The following is a 19959-nucleotide window of genomic DNA, read 5'->3' on the forward strand; positions in this document are numbered from 1 at the left end:
GAAGGACAAACATGGATTAAGAGAGCAAGAATAAACTTGCAGAGGATGCAAAAGTAGACTATAAAGCTTCTGTAGATATGTTTTTAAAAGAAGGAATAAATGATTAGTGATGTCAGTGTAGGTCCCACACAGTTAGAAATTGAGAATTAATAATGAGCAGTGGGGAACTGGCAGAGCAACTAAACAAATGCTTTGGTTCTGTCTGCACAGAATAGGATACAAGTAACTCTCCAGGTTACTTGAATCAAGAATCTCGCGAAGGCAAGGATTAAGGAAATTAGTATTAGTAAGAAAATAGTGTTAGGGAAATTAATGATACTGAAAACTGATAAAACCACATATCCTGATGATTTGTGTCCCTGAGTAGTAAAGGAGTTTAAAGCAATGGACACATTGGTTATTACTTTCCAGAATTTGGTAGATTATGGAGTAATTCTTGCAGATCGGAGGAGGGCAAATGTAACCTCACTATTGAAAAAAGGAGGGGGAGAGGAAACGGAACACTACAGACGGGTTAGCTTAATGTCAGTGGGGGGGGAATGTTAAAGACTATTATAAAGGATGAGATAACATGACACTTGGAAAATATTAACAAGATTAGACATAGGGAAATCATGTTTGGGAAAACCTGGATTATTTTTGAGAAAGTTTTGCTTTTACCCAAGAAAGGATACATTTGCAACACAGAACAATTAAGGTTCACCAGATTGATTCCTGGGTAGCAGACACTGCCATATGAGGAGAAATTAGATCAACTGTGTTTGTATTCACCAGAATTTAGAAGAATGAGAAGGGATCTAATTGAAACTTGTACAATTCTGAGAGATCTGAACAGACCAGGCATGGGGAGGATTTTTCTCCAGGTGGGATTTCTAGAATGAGCAAGTGATTTAGGACTGAAATGAGAAATTTCTTCATGCAAAAGATGGTGAACCTGTGGAATTGCAGAAGGCTGTAGACACTGAGTTGCTGAATATATTTAAAAAATGAGATGGATACATTTCTTGAAGCAAAGGCATAAAGGGGTAGTGGAAGACAACCAATGTGAATTCTTTGTTCAAAAAGTGAGTAAGATGGAAGGTGAGAAAGTAGAAGGCTGGTTAGTTTAACATATTTTGTTGACAAGATGTTAGAGTCAATAATCAAAGAGGAAATACAAATCATTGAGGAAAGTTAAATATAATCAATCCTAATCAACATGTTTTTATGAAAGACTAATCGTGTTTAACAAATTTGCTCAAATTTTTTGAGGATGTAACAGGGACAGTTGATAGAAGGGAACCTGTAGATAAAGTGTATTTAAGTTTCCAAAAGACATTTGACAAGGTGCCACATAAGAGCCCAAGGTATTGAAGAAAATGTGTTAGCGTGGATTGAAAGCTGTTTGTCACATAGAAAACAGAGTTAGAATAAATGGGTTGTTTTCAGGCTAGAGGGATGTAACTAGTGAAGTACCCCAGGGATCGGTTTTCTGCCCTCAGTTATTTACTATTTGCATGAATGACTGATGGAGGGAAAGAAATGTAAGTTTTCCAAGTTTGCTGATGATATGAAATAGATGGGAAGGGTATATTGTCATGAGGACATTTTGATTCTGCAACAATAGATTGCGTGATTGGGGGTGGGGAGACATAGCAAATGGAGCTTAATGTGGGGAAGTGGGAGGTCATGCACTTCTGTAAGAAGGATCAAAAGGTGTAATATTATCTAATATTATCTAATCACAAAAAGTTACCAGGCGGGTCCAACATGCAGTTAAGAAGGCTTTTGGTCTTTCTTGCAGAGGGGTTGGAGTTTAAAAATAGGGAGGTTTTGTTACAGTTGTACAAGGTATTGGTGAGGCCACACCTGGAGTATTACATAGTTTGGTCTACTTACCTACGAAAGGATATTAGTAGCACTGGAGGCAGTGCAAGGGAGATTTACCAGGATAAGTCCAGGGATGAGAGGGTTGCTCTATCAAGAGAGGCTAGACAGTTTGGGTCTGTATTCCTTGGAGTTTAGAAGAAATGAGGGGTGACTTTGTTCAAACATATAACATCCTAAGGGGGCTTGTCAGGGTACACCTTGATATATTCCATTTGTGGGAGAGTCATGAACAAGGGGATCTAGCTACAAAATAAGTGGCTGGTCATTTAAAACTGAGATGCATAGAAATTTCTTCTCTTAGATGGTGGTGAATCTCTGGAATTCTCTGTCCCTGAGGGTGATAGAGCCCAGATCACTAGATATATTTAAGATAAATACTTGAAACATTTGAGGAATTAAGGGTTATGAGGAACTGGCATAGAAGAGTTGAAGATAGCATAGATCAGCGATGATCATATTGAATGACTGGGCAGGCTTGAGGGTCCGGGTGGTCTACATCTCCTATTTTCTTGTATTCTTGAGAGAGATTCTCAACCTACTCTTGCTCCTATTTTGTATGTTTTCCCCAAATATTCTGCCTGTTTTTCTTGAGTTAAACATCTTTTTTATGATCCAAGTTGGAGTTCTGTGGCTAGATGAACACCATCCATCATGACAATTGTTTCATAAAAGTGGCAAAATGTTTGACTTGAGAATTGCGAGCAACAGAAATGTTTTAAACTTTTGCAGAGTTTAAGACTTTAGGATGCATTATTTTTAAAATAAGATATTGAAGTCTCCATCAAAGCATATGTGGATATTATATAAATTATAAATGAATATTTTATGAATTGATTGGAGCAAGCTTAAATTCTGTTAGCACTTTTTTGGTCAGTTTGTTTAAAAATCCTGTAGAAATAACAATTAGTTTATGGCATTAAGGCTTATATTAATTTTGATTTTTCTGTTGTGTTAGCTGGCCTAAACACAATGATGCAAACATTTTCAAATTTATAAAATGAATTATGTTATCTCTTCTATTTTCTTTAATGGAGATGAAAAACCAGAATACTACAGTGGCATAAATGCTAAAGCCATTGAACTTTCAATTTGTGTTAAGATTTCTTTGGAAATTAATTTTACTTGTTATTTTTATAAATGTACCTTCTGTATCATCCAGGTGGAAAAAAATGGGCTTCAATGGATAACATGAGCAGAGCATAACAAAGATATATTTAAAATGTTAATTTCTTTCTCTGCAGCACTAACTGGGTTAAATGGCAGAATTTGCAAATTGCCACATTAATGTGGAAGTTTGATTTTACTTGTGGCATGTCTGTGACTAAACAAAACTTGCATTTCTTGAACTTAATAGAACATCAGTTGAAAAATTTATGAAAGCAATTTTTTTTAAATAACAGTGCTCTTTTCGGAAAGTTTTTTTAAGGGACCATTGAACAATACATGTTACTGGCTGATAGTAATCAAATTTCTGAATAAACTTGTGTATAAATTGACATTCTTAGCTATATTTAGCTCTTAAGTTTATACCGAGTAAATTTTTGAATCCAAAATATTTCTGGAATTAAAAATACACATTCCACTTAGGAATGTTTTTGTTGTACTTTAAGAATCCTCTGGTGAAAATAGAAACATCTCACATTCAAGTTGCTGGTTACTTTACTGATCTGATGAAATAGAATACTGGATAAGAACATAGTGGAAACTTAGCATAATCTTTCAATCATCCTTGGATACAGAAATTGTAGTGCAGAAATGCAAACATAATACTGCAATGGGGAAACCCCAGTAGCTGCATTCCAACATCCGTTGACAATGGGTAAACTTAAGAGGGACTCATAATATGATCTGGAAAGATTTGGACTAATTCAGAACGGCCTGCATGAACTTATAAAAGGTAATTCAGTTTTATTAAAGATACGGTTGTTCACATGAAGCTGAATAAAACCCATTGTATGAAGAGTGTGAACATTGGCTAGGAAATTGGTTAAAAGGATAAATAGTGTTTATGTTATGGAATAGGTTGGTTGTTCACAGTATTGTCATTAGGAATATTACCCTTGATAAATTTTAATGATCAAGACATGTCTAAAAACGCTGTATGAAAATCTCCAGTTAAAGTGTAAATAACTGAGGACAACTGAGTGAAGATGAGTTGATAATGTAAGCAGGAAAATGATGGCTGAAATTTTATGTACAGAAGTATAAGATGATACATTTTGAGAGGAGGAATCAGACTTGAAAGGAGTTAAAGAGCAGAGAAAATCAAGAGTTCAGCTAAATCTTTTGAGACTTGGGATGAGTTGCATTGATTATGGTTATTTATTTTTTGTTAATGTAATATTAAAGGCTCTGGATGAGGAGGATATATTGCCGTCAGCCATGGTGTGGCAAATAACTCACGTCTGAGCTTCAGTGGATAATTTTTGAGCTGTAAGCAGTTCTGAAAATCATCTGACTAAGCTTTCAGTCAGCCATCCTAACTTCTGTGCTCTAGCCTTTGTCTATTTGTGACTTGCTGTGCAACATTCTTTACATGACAAAAACTGTCACTTGTGTTAATATACCTTTTTAGTTCTGGCTGCTGATTCATGAATGGTGATATCAATCACGTAAAAATCAGTTTTAATAATTAATTTTAATTATTACATTTGGTATGCTTTGAAGGTTAGTTGCTGTGTCATTTGAGCCATAGTCCCATTAATGGAAAATTGAGACTTCTATATGTTTTCTAAATTTGCTCTACTTAAGCACAGCAAAATACAAAACCATTTAGTATTAAGTTGCACTTGCGCTGGCTCATTTCTTTGTACCCGATCTACCTTATTATGTGTTCTTTATTACTATCTTTGGTGTACAGATTAAGATTCTATTTATGAGGAGTAAATTAGTTTGTGAAATATGCCATTAAACTTCGATTGTGAGGATGCATAATGGTAATTTGCCAATGGAATCTGTTCCACCACTCCAATAATGATTTTAATTCATTTCACGAAGCCAAGTGTAGTAAAACTCTCTCATATATAGGATCAGTCCTATTTTAATACTTTACCATAAAGGTGGTAATAACCGCTGACAATCTGAGTGTGATCGTAAAGTGTAAATTATTATCTATTAGTTAATTATCGGCGCTATGGATGACTACGCGCAGCCATTTTTTGACACGGGGAATTTCTCTGAAGCAGGAAGTTTGTAACCAGTATTTTCAGAGCCTGTCAGTTCGAGCACTTACAGCATAGCATTAAATTACGAAATCGAATATGCGTGCGTAAAGAGGTTCCGGGAGAAACGAGAGAAGTTAAGCTTCTCCTTGAACAGGAATTTCTGTAACTATATGAAAAGTCGTTTCTGATTTTTATTCCAAAAACACACAAAATGCAGGTATGAAAAGTTAATTCGCTGGAACATTTTGTGGAGGAGAAAAGTTATTCAACCTAGGCAGTTTTTAAACAAAATACATGCACAACGATGCAAATTAGAGTTTTTTTTAAAGTTACGCGCTGTTCGGAAATCCGACACACCACTGAACTGAACGGGTATTCAATTGTTCCCCCTTTCCACCAGTATTTGAATGTAAATGATATGGCATCGAAGCTTGACTTTGCCAGAGCCAGACTGAGCATTGCCCCTCTGATTGCAGAATGTACAATGACTTTATTCAAAAGAATTGAATGAAATTGGGTCATTTCCTCGCTGACTGCGTCATTGACGCATGAGAATTGAGGCGCTTTCTGATGGGAGCAAAACACTGAATTAAACACTGGAGCTGCCTTTTTCAACCATGATTTCTGGAAAGGAGCTGTCAGAACAAGTGGGGCGGGCGTGTGAAAGGATATTCCAGGCAGCCGAAACGTTCTGCATTTTTGAACGAAATGTATTGCATCATTTATAGTTAATGAAGCCAAATTGCTTTAGATATGTAGAGAATTTGGTGCAGTCGCAATATATGGATACATTCTGCGAGCCGCCTGCTAAGCGCCTGCAGTGGACCGGAGTTACTGTAAGCGATCCAGTATGCAGATTAGAATCATGCAGCACCTCTCTGTTCGGGCCCTTTTTATTTTGATTCCGTTTCTACGTCCCCGTTGGGCGTTTAGTGGACACTTATTCCTGTGTCATCTTAAGTGATACTGAAAAGCTCCAATTACTGTGGATCCAAGCCAGTGGTCGTGCTGAGAACAGCTAGAAGCTTTCGTTGTTTGTCAAGAGAATTAAAGCCTTCCTCCTCCTCCTCCTCTCTCCCCCCCCCCCCCCCCCCGTTTATCTTTAATTCTCCGAAATTTATGTCTAACCGCTCGTCGGTAATTAGCAGCACAACTGTTTTTATGGCTTTCCTATATTTCCTTTTAAAAGCGGCAAATCGAATGGAGCACCCCCTCCCCTTAAAAGAATGCGAAAGAGAATGTGAAACTGTTCTGATCGATGGGAAGTGACTCCCAAGTCAAGTTAAGCGGCTGATAATTTTGTTGATGCGCAGAGCTGAAGAGAATCTGGAGCAGTGTAGGGTCAGAAAAGTTTAAGCTTCTCCCCTTTAAGTAGGGAACGCAAAATAGAGTATCATGCAGGTAGAAGAAGTGGATCTGTAGTGCGCAAAATACGTACATTAATAAAGTAATTTTTAAAATAAGATTTATTTTGGTGTGAGTATTTTGTTCGCAGTCTGCTTCATTGAACGATGTGGCCCGAGCAGCAATCGAGCCGATTTGTACTGGTCTCGAGTCCTTGCATACTGGTGTTCCTCTTGAGTTTCTGCATTTTAATCTCCTGCAGCGCTCCGTCTATTTTTAGCTGCCACCTCCCAGGGTTGTGTTTCTCTCAACAGCGGGTTCCATTGTCGGTAAATCATCTGAAAATTAATTTCGTCCGGCCCTTTTTTGTCCCGTAAAAGATTGACGAGGTGTTTTCAGAGTTTGCCAAATAAAAGTGTATGTTGGACACAGCTTTCAAACAAAATGTGAATACTGTTAACCCATCGAAATGAATTATTATTAACTGTATTTATTCCGAGGCGACTCGATTGTCTTTGAATGAAAATATAATCCTTGCAAGTCCGGGCGTGCGTTGCATGTAAACTTTAATGCACAGTGGCTGGAAAAGGCCATCCCGGAGTTGAGTTTATTTTTCAGCAAACTACAGCAGATGCTGCAGACTATTTACGAGACTGAATTATTTTCACTTACAGATGGACTTTCCGGTCGAGACCAGTCAGTTGAGCTGTTGACTCCCTCAAGAGTGAACCACATGCCCAGCACTGGTAAGAGGCGATCAGATCTTTCAGAATAAGATTAATTTTTCAAATAAAATTAAGTCACGAGTTGTCTTTTACGTGTTGCTAACACAAAAAAACGAGAAAGTAGTGCCATTCTATCATCTAAAATTATCACTTTTTTTTAAATTTTTAAGTATTACGCACGTCTGACTGATTAAATGGTCGATATCGCCATTTCCTGTGTTTTTTTAAACTGTAGTTCACAGATAATTGGTAATTTCTGGCACATGATTACTAACACAGTCATACACAACGACAAAGGCAGCAACAAGTTTGGTGGATCAGCATTGGAAAGTCGTATATCATGTGAGATTAAACTGAGGGACTATCCTCAAACTAGCGAAAAAGGCTTTTGTCATTTTTTTTAACACTTTGTTTCTCTTTGTGCTTCATCCTGAATATAGAGCTGCAGTTTTAACAATTTATTACTTTTTGGAGAGATTTTTATTGAAGTATCTCCTAATTGCAGCATGCTTTAACTAAGTTTCTTAATGTATGGCAAAAGAATGTTGCATCTTACAAAAGCAATTTATTTGCCAAAGCCACAGAACAATCAAATCAATACTATGCAAAGTTTATTTCACCACACTACCTTCACCCCCCCCCCCCGTCATCTAAATCTTATATAAAATCAAGCCTGCTGAGTTCCCCAGCATCTGCAGTCGTTTGTTTCTCTTATATAAAATCAATCCTTTAATTCTTTCAAAGTATTTTTATACATGATAACTTTTCAAAGTTGGTTTTATGAAAGAGACATTCAAATCCAATAGTCTTTGAGGATGTAACCAGCAGTGTAGATAAAAGGGAAACTAATAGCTGTAGTATATTGACAAACTATGTTAATGACTTGGAGGAAAGGATAGTATCTGTCTCTACATAACTAGCTGAAGAAATTTGTGAGGAAGATTGTCAGTAAAAACGTATAGACATGTAGAATGGGCAAGATAAGAAGGAAGATTTGATTTTTCCATAGTCTCTTTCAGAGTTATGTATCCATTTTTTCTGTATTGTAATTATGGCTCCATTGATAACATTCTTGGCTCCAAGTCAGAAGTTGTGGATTGAAATCTCACTGCAAGGACATGTACACAAAAATGTAGGCTAACACTTCAGATTTGGGCTGAAGAAGGACTGTATTGTCTAAGGGTGTTGTTTCTGGGAAGAGATATTAAACCTGTCTTGTTTGTCCTCTCAGGTAAACATAAAATATCCCATGGCACTATTCTGTAGGTCCTTTATTATTGGAGTCCTGGCCAATATTTATCCCTCAACTAACACGTCAAGAAGGTGGCCAGTGGAGAATGATGTAGGGAAATATGAGATTATTTCATTTAATGTGGAGTAGAAAAACTTATTTTTAAAAAGAGAAGCTATAATGTTCCCTTGCACCCCATCCACCCTTAACCCTTGCTATTCTCTCCTCCTCACTCTCTTCTCCCTCCCTTTCCTTCTTCTCCTTGTTGCTGCTGACTAAGTAGACATAGCTTGATTTCTTAAATACCTGAAAAAGTCATAATTTCCAGTAGTATAACTAAGTAATTATTTTACTGAAAAATTTCTAGGTGCATATGGATTAAATCTTAAAATTTGGTCTGATAAACTTCATTTATTTGTCTGGCTTTAGAGTTTGCTCTTCCTAGTGTTGTTTTTCAATGGAGATTGACTTTGCTAACTGGCATCTTCACTGGCCCACTGCCTCTGAAAACGTGTCTGCAAACTAAATCATGCAAATAATGTGTCAGTGAAATGTAGCAATCGAAGCATGGAACAAGAATAGTCTGCTACCATTTATTAAAAACCCTTTTGTAAGTTATATAATTTTATTCCAACACTTTTAAGCACTATCCTGCATATATTCAACTCTGCCATGACTTGCTGTCTCTCCCTAACATGTCTTTAAGTATTAGTCTTGATAGTTGCCAGAATGAGCTCTGCCACCAATGGTGCTGAAGAATTTATTTCCCATTTTATCAGGCAATGGTATAGCATCTTTTGGACATTCAACAGCTTGACCAACACCTTGTTGAACTTCCATTGTCTGTACTCTTGAGCTTTTAAGGTTCTTGTGCAATCATACCACTGGTCTTAGTTTTAGTCTGTTGAATTACTGAATTTAAGCAAACTAATCTTAATGATATAATTCTACTTGTGGTACTGTGAAATTTCATTTGAAAGTGTGAAAGGCTCTGTTATTTGGAGGGGGGGGAGATTACATTTTTCCAGATCTTGAAATATTTCAGGGTTAATCCCAGGTCTAGTATAATTCAGTAAGTAATTGATTAAAATTATATTTAAAACTATATTTTAAACATTTAAAACTTTCTTTTGATTTAATGAATTGTCAAATTCATAAATGGCATTGTACCTTCTATTTACTGAATTGAGTTTGAATTTTAGAAGGTCTTTTGGAAATGCTGACTTTTCAACAATGGCAAAATTCTATTTCATAAGGTACAGATCTTTTTACAACCACTGACACAAAGTTACTGTCATGAAGGCAGATCTGGCAGCCAATTTGGATACAGCTAAATCCCATGAAAAGTAAATGAATGGTTCTGTGGATAAACTGTTTTCCATACTATTGAAGGGAGGAGAACCAACTAAGATACCAAAAAAACTTTTTTTTCCCTAATTGTTTTGAGATAAGCTTTGGACCACATATCCAGCTCATCAATAAGACTGTCTGTTTACAGTTCTGTAATATTACATGACCCAACAGTGCCACAGCTTCCTCATCCACTACTGGCCAGCCTCCCTCATTATTAATTCTGCAAGCCTGAGGTTGTCCATAATGTTATTGCCCATGTAAATCAGTAAATTTCGTTCTTCCGTCATTCTTGTGCTTGCTGATCTAGTTACCTCCTTGTTAACAAGTGTCTGGATTTTAAATTTATTCACCTTCTGTGACTTGGCCCCACCCTATCTTTTGTCATCTCCTCCAGTCCTATAACCCTCAAATATCAGCATTTCTTCATCTCAATCCACAAATTTAATGGCTCCACTATCAGTGACTACCTATAGCTCCTGAGGCCCTAACTCTAAACTTCATTGCTTTCCTCCATTTGGGATGCTCTTTTAATTTCTTTTGCCTTAACTTTGTTTGATAATCTTGTAAAGCACCTTTTGCTGTGTTAAAGTCGCCATACAAGTGTAACTGGTCATTGTTCTTAAATAAACCATGGAATCTCTTGCTTGAACCTGATGCAGAAGTTAGCAGCTTTAACATTCCAGCCCTGCTCGCTCATTCTGTGTGTTGAAGAGCAATGGAACTTGAATTCTAAACCTTCTGATTCAGATGTGCTGATATTGCCAATTAAACAAAGGTGATGCTCAATACTATGTTTTAGTCTTAAATTCTATCTTTGGTTGGAAGTTAGTGCTGTGCTTTATTTCGAATTCTAGTATAGCCTAAGTAGGTCATGACAATGCTGCAGTAGACCACTGAATATTCATTACAGAAGCAGGCTATTGTGAAAACACTATTTCCATTATTTGTGCTCTTACTGATGCACACAAGTGGTCAAAGAGCAGAAGTAAGGTTGGTTACTTTTTAAAAAACTTTCAAGCCAAGTTCTCCAAAGAGCACCATGCATACCTGCATAGTTTCTGAGAGAGAATCTGGAAATGCTTCTAAGGATGTTCAAGTGGAGAAAATGTATGCCTAATGGAAGAAAAGCAAGAGGGTATCTGAATTTCTATTATTGCTACAAAATATGAGTAAAAATCATACTACTCAAGCAATGTGTTAACATTTGCCAATCCCAAACCTTATTTTCTACCAGTCTTTAGTTCTCAGATCTTTTCCCAGTTATTCATATTTAATGTCAGATTTTGTCACTATTATTACCCCAAGTGTTCTTTACTAATTAAATTTTGGATTACTTTATTTCATTGATCCTCAAGCTACTAGTTATAACTCTTAAATGGTATGGTTATTTAATCCATAGGTTTTTAAAATTGCTTCTGTAATTTGGATCTTGTTATCAGCAGAGAATTATTCTATTTGGCATGCCAAGCTATAATGTGACTTTCATCCAGGCAGTGCATTTTTCATTGCTATACAAAAAGATTAGAAATTATTCACTAATCTTTCTTTCATACTCTATTTAAACAGTGCAAGTTTGTAGCTTGTAATCTACTTTACGACTTCCAGTTGTTATCGCCCATAATGGGTTTGCTTTATTGCATTCCCATTTACTGTGAAGGAATCCAATTGCAGCTAATAATACTGCAGAACAGTGGAATGTTCCAATTACCTCACACAATTTTCATAAAAATGTTCATTAAGGCCCTGTAAACTTTACACACTCTATCCCTGAAAGAAAGCCAGAAGCAATGAAAAAGTATTTGGTAAGGCACTTTGGGATAATATTTGAATGCTTGTTATTCACCTAGATGTGTGTTGATCTTGATATTAGGGAGTGGTATAGAACATATTGTTTAATACACTTCCCTCACTAATTGGGAATCCAGATGATGTTAATTAGTAATTAATAAAATAATGAACATAGTCATTCAGCAAGCAAGCTCACATGATAAAGTCATGAATACTTTGTTTTATACATTTGTTAACCACAAATAACAAGGATAAATCGTACTATCTTGTAAGCTTACTCCACTATTCAGTAAATCACACATGATTGTGGACCTCAAGTCCACTTTCCTCCCTGATCCTCACATAATTTCATTCTCCTTCGTTTTCAAAAATCTTATTGATCTCAGCTTTGAATGTACTCAGTGACTTATCATCTTCAGCCCTTGTGGTAGAGAACTCCAAAGATCTATGACTCTCTTGAGTAAGAAATTTCTCCTTGCCTTAGTACCAAATAGCTGACCCCTTATCCAGGAACTGCACTCCTTAGTTATAGATTTTCCAACCATGGGGAAACCACCTCCTGCTTTCTCAGTCCCTCTCAGCATTTTGCTCATCGCTCATTCTCTTCCAAGCTCCAATAACAGTTCACCAATCTTTCTTAATCTCATAGTAGAATGATTTACCTAATCATTTGAACCAGTCTAGTGAACCTTGCTATAATGCTTCCAAGGCAATTGTAGTCTTTCTTGGGTATAAAGACTGAAATTGCACACATTCCATCACATCTGGTCTTGTGAAAACCCTGCACATTTGCAGCAAAACTTCAGTAGTCTTGTACTTCAATGCCTTTTCAATGAAGCCGAACATTCAACCACAAATAGTTTGTTGTACCTGCTTGTTGACTTCTGTGAACCAAAATGCCAAGACCTGTCTTTAAGACCTGTCTTCCTGCCATATCCTTAAATGCTTTGAAATTCTGCACAAATCTTTGAACAAAACTTTGGTTGCAGACACCTTCGAATTTAGGTATTCAGCTAACTGGAAATGAGGCTTTACTGATGCCCTTGAGGGACCATCTGTTCTCTGCATGGTAAACCAGAAAAGGTTTTCGTGTACATTCACCATAGGCATGGCCACCAAGCAATAACTTCAGTCCATCTTTCATGGCTTTTAAAGTCTGTTACTGATTATTCTTCCTTAGTAATGCATATATGTTTTCCAAAATAATCCAGTTGTTTAGCACTATAATACCTTCCCTAATAATATCAACCAGAACAGCCCAATGTTTATTTGCTGCATTAAGATCTGCACTAGCAGCTTCACCAGTGACTTTTATATTATGTAAATTACCACTCTGTTTAAATCTGTTAGACCATCTATAGTTGACCAGAAAATCTTCACTTCAATCACTTGCTTGAGCTTTTAAGTCATCGTAAAGGTATTTAGTCTTTTGCTGTGTCAACATTAGACTAATCAGTGAACTCAAAAATACTCAAACTCAATCAGCTATTAAAATAATACTAAAATGTTCTTTTAAAAAAAATTCGAATGGTAGACACAAACTTAAAAACAATGAAATGAATTTAAAAATCAATGAACTAATTCTTATAAAAATAATGCAAGTGTCCCAGGCTGCCACTTAGGTGGAACAGAGAGTTGAAGCAGAAAGCTGCACCTTAATCTGTGCTCCAGTTGGCCCTGGCAGCTTTTAAGTGGAAAACCCAAATGAACCGCTGAATTCCAGTCTCTGTATTGTTTTTCATGCTTGTAAGTGGGAGAATGAGTAATGGTGTAAAAATTGTGGATAGTTGATACCATATCATATTAATTGGTAGGTAATTTCTTTTCCTGGAGTAGGCCTTCACTGCTCTTGCAATTGGAATGTAGTAATAGCTGAATTATTTACAACGGGATCTTAATTTCTATTTTTGTATTGACTATCCTACCATTAGAACAAAACCTCCTATTTTAGTTTTAATCCGCACATTAGAGATTAGTCCATTACTCTTTTTTGGATGCATTACTGAAAGATCTGTCAATCTTGAGGTTAGTCGTTTTGCTAGGCAGTGTTTCATTGGTGAATGCTGTTTTATTTTGCTTCAAGCAATTCTAAAAATAATTGAGCAGAACAAGAAATGAAAACAGTTTTGATTAATGTGCTAAGCAGAAACCGCCCTGCTTGTAGAGAAATCTTTGAAAGGAGTTGTTGGAATAATTTTCTTCAATCCATTGTGTGTAGTCATCAGTTCTATTTTCATAAATTGTTAAAACAACTCATTTATCGTACACAGAAATATTCCTTTGGGAATGAAAAGTTATTTTTCCAGGTCAGAATTGCTCCCTGCGCTTGAATGCAATGTAGGAGTTTGAGGGCTTTAAATTCTATCAAACATTGCATTGCTATGCAGGTGAATTCAATGTTTTTTGAGCTTGCATTACAAACTCACCTCCCCGGTACAGCTATGTTTAGACTTGTACATTTAATAAAGGTATGAGATGAAATGTTCTATCTTTGAGGCCTCTCATGTCAACCCCTCCAATTAAACCAATCTGGATCCATGTTGACAGCAGATTTAATGAACATAAACAGATGACATTTCAAAGCAATTGAAATTAACACATTTCCCAATGATGATCTAATCTGATCATGGTCGTTACCTATTATGCCTACACAGTGCATCCTCTGTGGTTGTGGACAAACTGGTGAAAGGCTGTTGTTTTGCAGTGGATGGGCAGCAGATGTCAATGAAACTTGACTCATGTGACATCAAAGCAAAATGGCCCAAGATTGAACTCTCTTGGGAGCAGTCAGGGTTAATTAGCCATAGGGCATGTGAGGCAACTGCTAAAGTGCCAGTGGTAAGAGGACAGTAGATTCTGCCATTGGTGGTGCAAAAGTGAGATGATGCTGAAGGGAGCACACTGTTAAGGGAAGTGTTCAGCAGACATGTACATGGACAGAAGGGGAACATATAATCAGTGGAGGAGGCATTGGAAAGGGAAATTTGCTAAATGCCCATTATAACCTTGAGTGCTGGGCAGATTATGGGCTCAGTGGCACCAAGCCAATGATCTGGAGCACAAGCCTCGACAGCATCAGTGGTTGGGACTGAATGGATCCTACTCCACTGAAAAGGGTATCTATTCCCGCCAATCTTATCCTGCAAGCCAATGGAAAAAGTGACTCAATGTGTTGGCTGGTGATAGCATGGTGGAATAGATGTGTGGTGCATACTTGTTTGAAAGAACTTGAGGTCCCCAGCAGTAATTTTGACATGTCATGGAATTTTTTCCAGTACTGCTCCCAGGTCCTTCTTACCATTGATCTCTCCAGCATCCTTCTCCCTGTTCATTTCTTAGCATGAAGTAGGCTCTTAACTCCCCTTGTTTATACATGGCTTTCATCTTCCCATTCATTGACTAACATGTTGAGGTCAGTGTCTGTGAATCCCAGGGCCCACTTCCTTTCTAGCTGAGAATCTATTCTTATCAGCTCAAGGTAGCCTCAAGAATGTCTTTAGTCGTGTTCTTTAAAGATCAGGCATGCTTTGAGAGCTGGAATCTTGATTTCAGTTATGCAAAACTAATTGCACAACTACATGGTACTGTATTGGTCTTTTGACAACTGCTCAGTGGAGAAATGGAGAAAACAATGTGTTGCATTCTTAAAAAGTGTGCATGCTGTTGAACTTGCAGCATGATAGAAAACTGGATGTCAGTGACGTAGTGGGTTAACTGTACACCCTCTATTTAAGGGTAGAAATTTTTTTTGGTTGAAATATAGGCAAGAGGGTGGGGATAGGAATGTTTGCCATAATGGTTAATGTTATTGTCTCTCTGTGAAGTCACTGTAAGTAGTTAATCCATTGGGCACTTCATGTCTGCACTAAACAATAAACAGGCTAAATGAAAATCTAATCTATCCTGCTTCTGGTTTTCACTCTGAGAATATGGAGGGAAATGGATCATGGAAAGGCCTGGTGAATCGTATCTTCTCCCAAAATGTTTTTGAGTAGCTGAAGGTTTTCACAGTTCATGCACTAAAAAAAGAAAAATACTGAAACTGTTTATTATCTGTAGTTTTGTGATGTAAATATATGTACAGACCCAAGAGACTTAAAAAAATGTGATGCAAGATAGCCGCTGTCTGCTTGTTTAAGGTCAGTTTGTCAAATTCTTGCATTTGACTTCAATACTGGCTCCTTTCCAAACCACTCTGAGGTTAACCAATGCTGATAACATCTCTGAATGCACTCTGTCCTGGTGTGCACCAGAGGAAATCAAGGCAACTTCTGGCCAGTATTGTTGCTCCAAGAATTATAGGGAATATGTTTCATGGTATAAACTTCAGTTCAAATGAACTTGGTGTCTTTTTGATTTGCATTCACCATTTGTTTTCATATGGTTGGATGCTTTCTGGAAATGGCTTGTTGACATGAATAAAGCTGCTTTTACATGCAAAAACAGATATATTATCACTTGTCTAACAGTTTCTATTGTAAGCCAGGGACCAAAACTTTGAAACATCTTTGATTTAAATAATGCAGTGAAATTTTAGTGAGGATCACTTCTGTAATGCTATGAAAGTAACTGCTGAAGTGCAGCCCAGTGCTGAACAGTATAGCCCAGTTTCTGCTTGACTGTGCTCCCATATTTAGTTCCATTTTCTTGTGCTTTTCTCCTATTGCTTTTGAAGTTCCTATTTAAATATGTAATTTCATTGGTAGTAGCAGTTGAAATGGTACAGGGATTCTGCAATCTGAGAAGAATCAGCCGAAGCTGTCCTTGCCCAATATTTGCATGTGTATTGGGTGAGGGTAGCTTTGCTCTCTTCTTATTTTTAAAATCAACACTCACTTTCTAACTTGCTTATAGCTTGTTGGTCCCTGCAGTGTGAGCCATGAGATAATTTGCAACCATTTCCACCCCTTCTCAAGCAAGTTGGATGCTGATTGTTGACTGTTAGGATTGGACTGACCCCATCCATCAAATTGTTCCCCAGGCACACATGAGATTTGTATTAACCTTGCTGAAATGAACATGTATGTTGCAAATTTTTCTTCCATTCATTCATTCTTTCATTCATTTAATTTTCTCATGGAATAGATCTATCAAGGAGGTAATAGTGAATCACTGACTTGAACTGCCGCAGACTGTGTGGCAAAGGTATACCCATAATACTGTTAATTATGGAGCTCTAAGTTTGTTTAAACATTGAAGGAATAATGACACATGCTCAAGTTAGGACAGTGTGAAACTTGTACAGGGAGCTGGAGATGAATGTGCTTTTATGCACCTACTACTTTTGTTCTCTTAGGGGGTAGGCAATTGATTTGGGAGTTGTTGATGAAAAAATCTTGGCACTAGCTGAGATGCATTCTCTGTACAGTACCATAGGCTGTAGTTGATGCAGAAATGTTGGATGGGCGATGATTGGACTATTGTTGATGGTATGGAAAGGTGTTGTTGCAGCTGCATTAATCCAAGTCGCAAATTGTTCCAATAATCATCTTGTAGGCAGTGGACAGGTTTTGTGCAGTCAGGAGGTGAGCCACTTGCTGCAGAATACCTAACTTCCATTCTAATAACACATAGCCTTTATGTAGTCAGTCTTGTTGAGTTTTTGGTCAATGGCAACTACAAAGTTATTGATGGTGGCATGGGTAATACCTTTGACTGTTGAACAGACATGATTGAAAGCGTTAATTTCTCACATTTACTTACCAGTTATCAGCCCAAATTTGAATGTCGTCCAGGTCTGCTACTATGGTGTGCTCTGCTTTCATAAGTACAAATGGAGGAAGTACAAATGAAATTGAATCGTCAGCAAACAGCCCCAGTTCCAACCTTGTTTGAGGTTATGCCACTGATCAGTCATGATCTCGTCAAGGGGCTGAATGATTTCCTCTTGTTCCTATTTTGCTATGTTTATGAAGGAGGCAGACCACATTTGGTCTGGGATATTGCCCTGAAGAACTCTTAATATGATACTCTGGTGTTTTGTATTTGGCCTCCAATAACCACTACCATTTTTGTACCAGGTATGACTAGCTGGAGAATTACCTGCAATGACACATTCTTGCTGCTATAAAATTTGTCTCTGAAGTTCCACATGAGTCCTTAGTGCAAGAGGGTTAACCAGGGTAGAATTTGTTAGGTGCATCCAAGAGAGTTTCTTAAAACAGTATGTAGATAGTCCAACTAGAGGAGGGGCTATACTGGACCTTGCATTGGGAAATGAGCCTGGCCAGGTGACTAACCTTTCAGTGGGGGAACATTTAGGAAACTGATCACAAGTCCTTAAATTTTAAGATAGCTATGAATAAGGATAAGTATGGACCTTGTGGGAAAGTAAGAAATTGGGAGGTCAAGTGTATTAGGCAGAAGCTAGGGAGAGTTAATTGGGAACAACTGTTTCTGGGCAAGTCCACATCTGACATGTGGAGGTTGATGAAGGACCAACTGCACAGAATACAGGACTGGTATGTTCTAGTAAGAAAGAAGGACAAGGATGGCAAGGCAAGGGAACCTTGGATGATGTGAGAGGTTGTGAATTTAGTCAAGAAGAAAAAGGAAGTGTATGTAAAGTATAGGAAGCTAAAACTCGAACAAGGCCCTTAAGAAATATAAAGAAGCCAGAAAAGAATTCAACAAGGGAATTAGGAGAGCCAGGAAGGGCCATGAAAAGTCCTTGGCGAGGAGGATTAAAGAGAATTCCAAGGCATTCTATACCTACATCAAGAACAAGAGGATAACTAGGGAGAGGGTAGGACCACTCAAGGATTAAGGAGGAAATGCCTGCTTGGAGGCAGAGGATGGGAGCAAGGTCCTAACTGAGTACTTTGCATTTGTATTCTGCAAAGAGAAGGACATGAAGGATAGTGAGATCATTGTGGGGGATGCAAATATGCTAGGGCATTTTGAGATTTAAGAAGAAAAGATGGTGTTGGGTCTCTTGAAGAATCTTAATGTGGATAGGTCCCCAGGGCCTGAGGGGATATAAATCAGGTTATTGAGAAAGACAAGAGATGAGATTGCTGGGGCCTTGACCAAGATCTCGGAGGACTGGCGAGTAGCTTTGTTCAGGAAGGGAAATAGGGATGATCCTGGAAATTATATAGTCTCATGTCAGTGGTAAGGAAGCTGTTGGAGAGGATTGTTAGGGATAGGATTTAAGAGCATTTGGAAAAGCATGGCCTACTTAGAGACAGTCAGTATGGCTTTGTGTGGGGCAGGATTGAGTTTTTTGTGGAGGAGACAAAGGTGATCAATGAAGGTAGAGCAGTGGATATTTTCTACATGGATTTTAGTAAGGCATTCAACAAGGTCCCTCAAGGTAGGCTCATCCGAAAGATTAAAATGCATGGGATCCATGGTTACTCGGCCGTTTGGATTCAGAATTGGCTTGCCCATAGAAGACACAGGGTTGTGGTTGATGGTTCATAGTCTGGTTGGAGGCCTGTGACTAGTGGTGTTCCACAGGGATCCACACTGGGACCTTTGCTGTTTGTGATGTATATAAATGACTTGGATGAAAATGTGGATGGGTGGGTTAGTAAGTTTGCTGATGACACAAAGATTGGTGGCATTGTGGATAATGTGGAAGATTGCCAAAGGATACAGCAGGATATAGATCAGTTGCAGATATGGGCAGCGAAATAGCAGGTGGAGTTAATCCGGGCTAGTGTAAGATGTTGCACTTTGGGAGATCAAATGTAAAGGGAAAGTACACAGCTAATGGTAGGATCCTTAACAGCATTGATGTACAGAGGGATCTTGGCGTTCAAGTCAATAACTCCCTGAAAATGGCCGCACAAATTGATAGACTGGTAAAGAGGGTATATGGCGTGCTTGCCTTTTAGTCGAGGCATTGAGTTCAAGAGTTGGGGAGTTTTGATGCAGCTTTTATAAAACTTTGGTTAGGCCAAATCTGAAGTATTGCATTCATTTCTGGTTGCCCCATTATGGGAAGGATGTGGAGGGTTTGGAGAGGGTGCAGAAGAGGTTTGCAAGGATGCTGCCTGGATTAAAGGGCATGTACTATAAGGAGAGGTTGGACAGACTAGGGCTTTTTCCTCTGGAGTGGTGGAGGCTGAGGGGAGACCTGATAGAAGTCTTATCTTATCACTGGCCCAGAAGTGGGCAGAAGGGCTGAGTTCCAAAGATTGAATGAAATGGAGTGATTCTGGTGGAACTCAAGCTGTCAATGGAGAGCATGTTATTATGGTGAGTAAATAAAGTGATAGTATTGTTATCTGCTACTTTTGTTGCTTTACTGATGATTGAAATCAGACATTGAGCTAATAGGTTTGGTGGTTGAATTGGACTTTGGGTCTTTTTGTGGAGAGGTCAAGTCTGGGAAATATTCTACCTCCTTCTAAAACCCAGGCCTTCAGGACTCCAGCTGGACTGTTTCTGGGGGGCTTTGACTTTGCTATATCTAGTGCACTCAATGGTTTTCTAACAGTGCATTGAAATGAATTGTTTGACTAAAACTGCTCCTTTG

General features: G+C 37.9%; 1 protein-coding gene across 8 annotated transcripts in view; it reads left to right on the forward strand.

The window, feature by feature from the left end:
* Positions 1-19959, forward strand: part of hdac4 (histone deacetylase 4) — a 317998-nt gene that overhangs the window by 118422 nt on the left and 179617 nt on the right. For 6 of the 8 annotated variants that reach the window (XM_052044275.1, XM_052044186.1, XM_052044757.1 and 3 more), the window contains exon 3: positions 7052-7123. The exons of 1 other annotated variant lie outside the window; for it this stretch is intronic. In XM_052044275.1, coding sequence (XP_051900235.1) covers positions 7052-7123 — 72 coding nt within the window. Of the gene's footprint in view, positions 1-5380; positions 5870-7051; positions 7124-19959 lie in introns of those variants that run through there. One more of the 8 variants, XM_052044677.1, reaches the window with a different exon arrangement.

The sequence above is a fragment of the Pristis pectinata genome, chromosome 1 (genome assembly GCF_009764475.1).
Source record: "Pristis pectinata isolate sPriPec2 chromosome 1, sPriPec2.1.pri, whole genome shotgun sequence".
Classification (NCBI taxonomy): Eukaryota; Metazoa; Chordata; class Chondrichthyes; order Rhinopristiformes; family Pristidae; genus Pristis; species Pristis pectinata.